Raw genomic sequence first — 8,182 nt, forward strand, 5'->3', positions numbered from 1 at the left:
AATTTCAAGTGACCCCCCCCCCCCCTTTTTTTTCTAGCAGGAGCTAGTGTGAACTCCGGGGAAAAAGTGTTCAGGTAATTCTGAACCCTGTACTGTGGAACTTGAAGTTAATTCTTGTGTCCATTAGGACCTCTCTTTTTCTACGTCTTTTTCGGACTGCTTTTCCGTCCAGCACACGGCTCGGCCCGCGAAGCCGCCAGGCTTCCGCGCCTAATCCGTCAAGGATTGTGACGTCCTTCATCGGACGATTCCTCGGGCCGTAGGCCCTAACCGGCCGGTGGCTAAGCCACGGCCGGCCGATCGCGCCTACGAGGGAAGACGCCTGCCCACCATCGCCCAGCAACGCCCGCTGGTCCCGTCGGACGAGAGTCGTCCGCATCGCCACTCGCCTCGCTATTCTGGCGAGAATCATGGCCGCACAGCTGGACTGGAGTCGCTGTGTCGGCTATTCCGGCCTCAACATCGAGAGTAGCAGCGGTATGTACCGGTACCATCGTTAAAACTAGGTCACACTTAACAAATTAACACAAATTTATTACACAGAACAACACGCACACGCCACAATTAGGAAAAATAAAATTATACAAGTAAAGTGAAATTTCCCGGTGATAGTTTTTGTTTACCGCGAAAAACCCTTGATTACCCAGTAGTTAGCCGACCCTGGGATTGCCGGAGAGTCTCTTGTGTCTTGGTCGGACTAGGTACTGATTGTTGACGATTCAGGAAACTCTAGTTTCAATTGGCTCCCAGCCAAAAGTCCGCGAACGGTAATCAAGGGTCCGTCGTAGTATACAAAAATCTAACGATTTTGCCGACGGGAGGTGGCAGGGATCCGTGCTTGCATGAATGTCTACCCTTTGAGATCACTATTCAACTTTGATGTGGAAAAAAGTGTTAACACGAGGCTTTTGCCTTCAAAAGAGGTCCTGAACACATCACGGACACATTTGCGATCGATTGTCGTTTTTTCCGATCAAAAATTCGTTGATGTTGGCAAATTTTGTGTTTCGTGAACCGTATATTGACATTAATAACATATATCATAATTATGCTTTACGTTTTATGTCCATTTAACCTGACAACGAACGCGCACAATTCATTTTAACTTGTTTTGTTTTGATTCGTCACTGTGTTTTATGATTTTGTTTTCACCCACTTAACCACCACTGATTCTCATAAACAATGACACGCAAGCGACGAGCAAAGGCTGAAACCAATTATATTGCAATAAATTGGCAGCCGCAGACATATGATGCGGACGAATCGGACTTGGAAGAATCTACTGAGATTCCCTGTCCGTTACTTTCGACGCATCCTAACTACCCGCTAGAGGAGTTAGAGCTGGACCTCGAAGAGACTCTGTATACTATTCGGGAGCAAAGGACTTCGGGGATAATGATGCCAGCAGATCTCGTGAAAATTAAACGAATCATTTACCTATTTATGCGTGACATGGACATCGTCACAAGCGATGCCAATTCTCGCTATTTACCCCCTAGCGCGACATGCGAATACAGGGAACCGGAGTCGGAACCAGAAGAAAACTATGAATTGATAATTCCTAGTTCCGATTCCGATGAAAACAATATGTCCTTCAGCGAGTCCGAATCCAATTCGGAAGACCATCTTCAGGTCGATAAGGGAACGACAAGAAGCCCAGTGTCACGCTTTTCTTCTGGTTATTTTTCTCCCGATTTCACCAATAAGTCGATGCTTCCTTCATCCGATTTTCCCCGAGACTTACCTGGTAACGCTTTCCATTCTTCAAATTCCCAATCTTCGAACCCCGAATCCCTACGAAAGCAAACCCGGACATTCAAGATCCGACGGAAAAAGGCCAACAAAAATCTTCAAGCGGAACCCACGGCCAAAGAACTGTGCATGAAACCAACTTCGATTTTGGAACCTAATTCTTCAACGAAAATTCCCTGTTCCGGACGCACACCTGGAACCCAACAAAAAGTCATCTCTTTTAATAAAAAGAAACATAAAACATTTACAAATAATAATTACTAATATTTTTATTTTTCTCTTTCATTTCCACTTTACAAAACCGTCGGCAGTTTCGCCACAATTCGATGTCTCGCGGAAGAATCATGTGTCCCGAGAATTCGATGGGAAACACCGCAGGCCGTATTGAAATCTGAAATGAAAAGGAAATAAAATAATTTTAATCATTTTATAACACCCAAGGACAATGGAATTGTTAGTCGGTTATTTTAGTTGTAATGAGAATCAATTAGCTGTTAGTCTAGTCCTAATGTAGTTTGACCGACGAATGAAAGACTCCGATCAGTCGTTGAAAAAGGCTAGCATGCAATAAAATGATCCACTTACCTGATTTATTACGGGGATCCATACCAACACTGGCAGGAACGGAGCGGGAGGCGAGGGGTTAAATCAATTTGCCCTCATCTCACTCCACCTGTGGAGCTGTTGGGAGAGGATCGCCCAATTGATTTTATTGGCCAAACTAGAAAATTAAATTCCAATCATGACTATGATGGATTGTTAATTGTGTACACTTTACTTATACTAATGACACACTGGTGGTATTCGTACCATGGTACAAGTTGTACCACAGGTGTGTCGCCTTGTACCATGCTGATACAACGTGGAAAACCATGGTACAATATGTACTAGGGTACATAACCGTGGTATACCACGGTCCTTGTACCACCAGTGTGTCTTTAGTATTACCTGATTTCATCTTGCAGCGTCAAGGTGACTTTCACGGTGTCCCGGGACCGTTATGGGTTTGCTATGGGACAATCTTTCGCCGTAAAGATTGTTGCCACATAGCACAGCAACCCACCTGAATGAATACATTCAACCTTAAAAGAAAACACAAATACATACGAAGATCAGTCTTCGATATGTTTATACATAAACATACCTACTATTTACCGATTTATTCACTAAAAAGGCCACTTTTAACTTCGTTATTTTCCATTACTGCACAGCATAAACATAAACATATCGAACAATAGAAATGCTGTGTCAGTTGACTCTGACAGATTTATGACGTTTCGGCGAACTGTCACTCATTGACAGTTTGCCCGCCAGCGAATCAATCCCGCCAGGGGGTTCGGCCGTGCATATCGAATGTAATCGACTGTGGTGTACATATTGTAAATAGGGTTGTAAAATTGTTTTTCGATGCGCAACTTGTAAATATTATAAATAATGTTGTCTACCCATAATACGGGATATTTTAATGATTTTAATTTGTTTATTGTATATTTTGCATGTTTTAATTTATTTCATTTTTGTATTTTAATTTGTATATATTGGTGCACGTACGTTATTGTTATTTTATTATATTCATTATTTATATTTTTAATTTGTTGTAAAGCTGTATTATGATATCGCGCGATATAAATAGAGTAGTTTAGTAGATTTTAAATTGTTGTTTTGTAAATATTGTAATAGTTTTTAATTGTTTTACATCCACGAACCGATGACGGCCGAAGATGACTTGAGAGAGTGAACCGAAAAAAAATGCAAAATCTCTTCGTGTTTTCGCATTTTTTTCATCGGGGTGGTGGATAGTGTAACCGTTTGGTTACAAATTGTTGATTTTTGTTTTGGTATATTATTGTTTGTTTCGGAACCTTCACGTTTCTCGTGTAAAAACAACAGCTACCACAGAAGCGTTAGGGTTTGGTACAGCTGTAATAACATGAGGGTGCTATAAAATATCCAACATGACATCATGCTTGGAAGAATGCAATGTTGGATGAAAGCGAATGGCAAAATTAGCGGGAAAATATGGGAAGAAATTGATATAAAAGAGTAGCCATTGCCCAATTTCGGCCTCTTAGTATATCAGGCGTCCGTGTGCTGTGAAGTGGAAGTGAAGTGCAGAATATCAAGTGAACCCGCCCCCCGCCCCCCCTTTTCTAGCAGGAGCTAGTGTGAACTCCGGGGAAAAAGTGTTCAGGTAATTCTGAACCCTGTACTGTGGACACGGTGTATCTGGTAGAGCAACATTATTTTCAAAAAATCAGTATCGGTAAAACACCCACCAGATGAAAGCTTACACTTTCCTCTTTCATCTCATGATAAAATTAAAATGTTCTATCGGGGGGTCTAGAACATTTTTTTTAAAACAATGTGCAATTACATTTAAATGGCTTAAACCCTATATATTGTATATCAGACCCTACATTGCAGAAAGTTTAAAGAAAATTTTTGAATATTGATTATCAAGATTTGCCTGGCTATCGTTAAAAGAAATGAGGCAAATCTTGATAATCAATATTCAAAGTTTTTAATACTTTTCAATCAGTGTATGTTGGCACGGAGAGTTTAAAGATGAATTCGTGAATAAATTACGATCAGAAGCGATAATGTTTAGTTCAAATGCCAAATTAACAATCACCTTACAATCATAGTGAGCCATGACTTTATACTATTTAAGCGCACGTGTATGTATACAGTTTGAGAATTTCTATTTGAAAGTGAATACATAGTCGTTTTGTTTCTTTTTTGGAATTATAAAGGTAAGTATTTAGGTATATCGGGATTTAGATAAAACATTGTTCTAGATTTATATATACATAAAACAGGAAAATTGTAACATGAAACCCAGAAGCCATGAGGAAACCCGATCTGTGGTTTGCATATTGTGTCTCAAGAAGTTGAACCTGTAACCGTTATCTTCCAATGCGGTTGATATAATCGAACAATATATTCTTCCTGACATAAGAATAAGAAACTGGTATTACCCTACACAATTGTGCAGAGCATGTTCGTTTCAAATATATTCATTAAATAATTGTAGTGAATCAATAAATGTAACACCACATGGTTATAAGTACAATTTGAAACCTCCCACTCGTATCAGTAAGATTTGCTCATGTGAGCTTGGTTCAGCAGCAAGAATCACACTTTTTCCAAAATTGAAAGGAAAACGTGGTAGACCTAGTACTTCGGGTATTGAAAAACGAAAGTGTCAATTGAATCTATGCTCAATTTGCTACAGGGAAATAGGCAAAGGGAAACGTCATGCTTGCACGAAAGCAGGAATGCAACGTAATTGGGTCAGTATTATCCAAGACGATCACGGCGCTGGTGACTCTGCAGTAGCACAATACATAGGGTGTAAGCCTACAGATAGTTCGGGGATGGTTACGCTTTCAAATTTGCATGAACATTTATCCAACTGGAAATCGTCTCCGGTGGATAAACAGACAGAGAAACAGTTAACCGCTGATGATCTATTTCTAATAAAGAAAACGTGTGATTTGAGCACCAGGCGAACGATTCAACTGAGCAAATGCCTGAGGGGTCTGGACATTGAAATTGCTCCCAACATTGCTGCCAAAATGACAATCCTCAATCAATCCCTTCAACGATTTTTCGAGGTCACTCAGCTATCTTTCGAAATGAACGGAAAGGATGAAATGGTTTTGAAACCAGTTATATATTGTAACAACGTACAGGAATTGGTCAATCATGTAGTATCTAAAAGAAAAATAAATATAGCTGACTCGTTTTTCAAAGTAGGAGTCGACGGCGGAGGAGGTTCTTTCAAAGTGACTCTTTCAATTGTTGATCTAAATGGAACAAAAGGTCGCTGTAAGGATACAGGAGTTAAAATGTTATTGTTACTAGCTGTTGCTCCTGGAGTACCGGAAAAATTCAACAACATTGAGAAAATTTGGAACACGCTTCTACGCCTCAAAAGTTTCAAGTGTTTTGTTGCTGGTGACTTGAAAATCGTCAACCTTCTATGTGGTATTATGGGACATAGCTCAACATTCCCTTGTCCATACTGCACCATAATGAAAGCTGATCTCTCTGCAGCTGTCGGTGAACCCAGAACTCTTGGATTTATCCGGGAAATGTCGACGCAGTGGAAAAAACTGGGGTCCGAAAATAAGCTAGCACGGCAGTTTTATAATTGTATAGAGGCCACTTTGCTCAGTGGAGAACCTGACGAATCCGTTGTAAACATTTGCCCTCCTCCTTCTCTGCATATTACATTGGGAATTATAAATGCAATATACAATAAAGTTGAGACACTCAACGCACCTATCGCTGAAGAATGGGTCAAGATTAGCAGCTGCCAACGCCACAGCAAATATGGTTTCACCGGTCGGAACTGTCAGAAGCTGTTGAAGAACCGGAACATTTTGCTAGGGGATGAAACGCTGGGTTTGTTGAAAAGTGTAAGTTATCATTTGTGTTATATTCTAGATAATCACTATATAAAATTAACCCGTATTTCAGGCACTTGATCAGTTAGACCAGGTTCAAAAGAGCTGTTTTCAGGAGTCCTTAAGCTATGACTATGTTGAAAAAATCGAGAACTTTTCGAAAACCTGGCTTGCGGCGGGTTTAACCAAATAGTTCAAAGTTTCACATTTTGCGTTACCATATAGCCGAATTTTGCACATTCGCCGGAAGAGGACTAAGTAAGTACAGCGAACAAGCAAGTGAAACCGTGCATTTCGATTTCCAGACGTCGTGGAATCGAGTCAAGACTCCTGAAAATTCTGAATCATACGAACGCCAGCTTCTTCGTGCTGTGGTTATGTACAATAGCGAACATTGTTGATTATTTTAATTTTTCTTGGATATTTTAACTTTTTGGCTACCACTTGAACTCATTAAATTGATTCTAGTACAAAATATATCTATTTCATTTTGTAGTTATAGTATTATTTTTAAAAATATTCATGCCAAACACATGAGAGGAAAACATGTGAACGAAGAACACAATAGTCTTTCATTATACGTATTACAGCCAATCAAAAAAAATGTTCTAGACCCCCCGATAGAACATTTTAATTTTATCATGAGATGAAAGAGGAGAGTGTAAGCTTTCATTTGGTGGGTGTTTTACCGATACTGATTTTTTGAAAATAATGTTCCTCTACCAGATACACCGTGTGGAACTTGAAGTTAATTCTTGTGTCCATTAGGACCTCTTTTTCTACGACGTTTTCGGACTGCTTTTCCGTCCAGCACACGGCTCGGCCCGCGAAGCCTTCAGGCTTCCGCGCCTAATCCGTCAAGGATTGTGACGTCCTTCATCGGACGATTCCTCGGGCCGTAGGCCCTAACCGTAAAGGAGGAATTCCCCTCTCGGCCGTCCAAGGTGGCTAAGCCACGGTCGGCCGATCGCGCCTACGAGGGAAGACGCCTGCCCACCATCGTCCAGCAACGCCGTCGGATCGAGTCGTCCGCATCGCCACTCGCCTCGCTATTCTGGCGAGAATCCTGGCCGCACAGCTGGACTGGAGTCGCTGTGTCGGCTATTCCGGCCTCAACATCGAGAGTAGCAGCGGTATGTACCGGTACCAACGTTAAAACTAGGTCACACTTAACAAATTAACACAAATTTATTACACACGCCACAATTAGGAAAAATAAAATTATACAAGTAAAGTGAAAGTTCCCGGTGTTAGTTTTTGTTTACCGCGAAAAACCCTTGATTACCCAGTAGTTAGCCGACCCTGGGATTGCCGGAGAGTCTCTTGTGTCTTGGTCGGACTAGGTACTGATTGTTGACGATTCAGGAAACTTTAGTTTCATGGCCACTTTTAAGGATGTTTCCTCCTCCATGATCGTGCGGAAAGACGCGCGGCTACAAAGCAAGACCATGCTGAGGGTGGCTGGGTTCGATTCCCGGTGCCGGTCTAGGCAATTTTCGGATTGTAAATTGTGTCGACTTCCCTGGGCATAAAAGTATCATCGTGTTAGCCTCATGATATACGAATGCAAAAATTATTATTTAACTGTGGAAGTGCTTAATAAATACTAAGCTACAAGGCGGCTCTGTCCCAGTGTGGGGACGTAACGCCAATAAGAAGAAGAAGAAGAAGAAGAAGGATGATTCAGATCTTCCAGAGGGCTCTCCGAAGACCAAATACAGTTGAAATCATCAGAGCTCCTATTTGCAAGCAATTTTATGTTTCATAGAACGAAACTAGAACATTGGGTGCCAAATTGAGAAGCTCAAACAGTACCTCTTTAGTACAGGTTCCCCGGGGACAATTTGGACGAATCACCATATGGTCTTTTTCAAGAAACCAACAGCTTTCGTATGGTGCTTAAAGATCGAAAATCGATTGAAATTTGAGTTTTTGTGATCGTGATGAAATTTTGGGTCCAAATGGACCCCAATGCACAATGTGGAACTTTTTTCTAATGCATTAGGAAGGTTAAATGA

At 41.0% G+C, this 8,182-nt stretch overlaps 1 protein-coding gene and 1 long non-coding RNA gene across 2 annotated transcripts; one reads left to right on the top strand and one right to left on the bottom strand.

Moving 5' to 3' along the window:
* The first annotated feature begins 1,182 nt into the window (after positions 1-1,182).
* On the top strand, positions 1,183-2,016 carry LOC134209276 (uncharacterized). Its single transcript, XM_062685267.1, has one exon. It carries the CDS (start codon positions 1,183-1,185, stop codon positions 2,014-2,016), a length of 834 nt encoding a protein of 277 aa, XP_062541251.1.
* A 367-nt stretch (positions 2,017-2,383) lies between these two features.
* LOC134215198 (uncharacterized) lies at positions 2,384-2,975 on the bottom strand. The gene is made up of 3 exons (XR_009980069.1): positions 2,908-2,975; positions 2,701-2,834; positions 2,384-2,473 (listed from the first exon to the last, which is right to left on the bottom strand). It is a non-coding gene; the product is annotated as an uncharacterized LOC134215198 (long non-coding RNA).
* Between the last annotated feature and the right edge of the window lie 5,207 nt (positions 2,976-8,182).

Source organism: Armigeres subalbatus, chromosome 2, assembly GCF_024139115.2.
Source record: "Armigeres subalbatus isolate Guangzhou_Male chromosome 2, GZ_Asu_2, whole genome shotgun sequence".
In the NCBI taxonomy this organism is placed as follows: domain Eukaryota; kingdom Metazoa; phylum Arthropoda; class Insecta; order Diptera; family Culicidae; genus Armigeres; species Armigeres subalbatus.

Bases quoted from the DNA above. Each gene is read 5' to 3' on its own strand.
- LOC134209276 (XM_062685267.1), top strand. From the start codon at position 1,183: ATGACACGCAAGCGACGAGCAAAGGCTGAAACCAATTATATTGCAATA.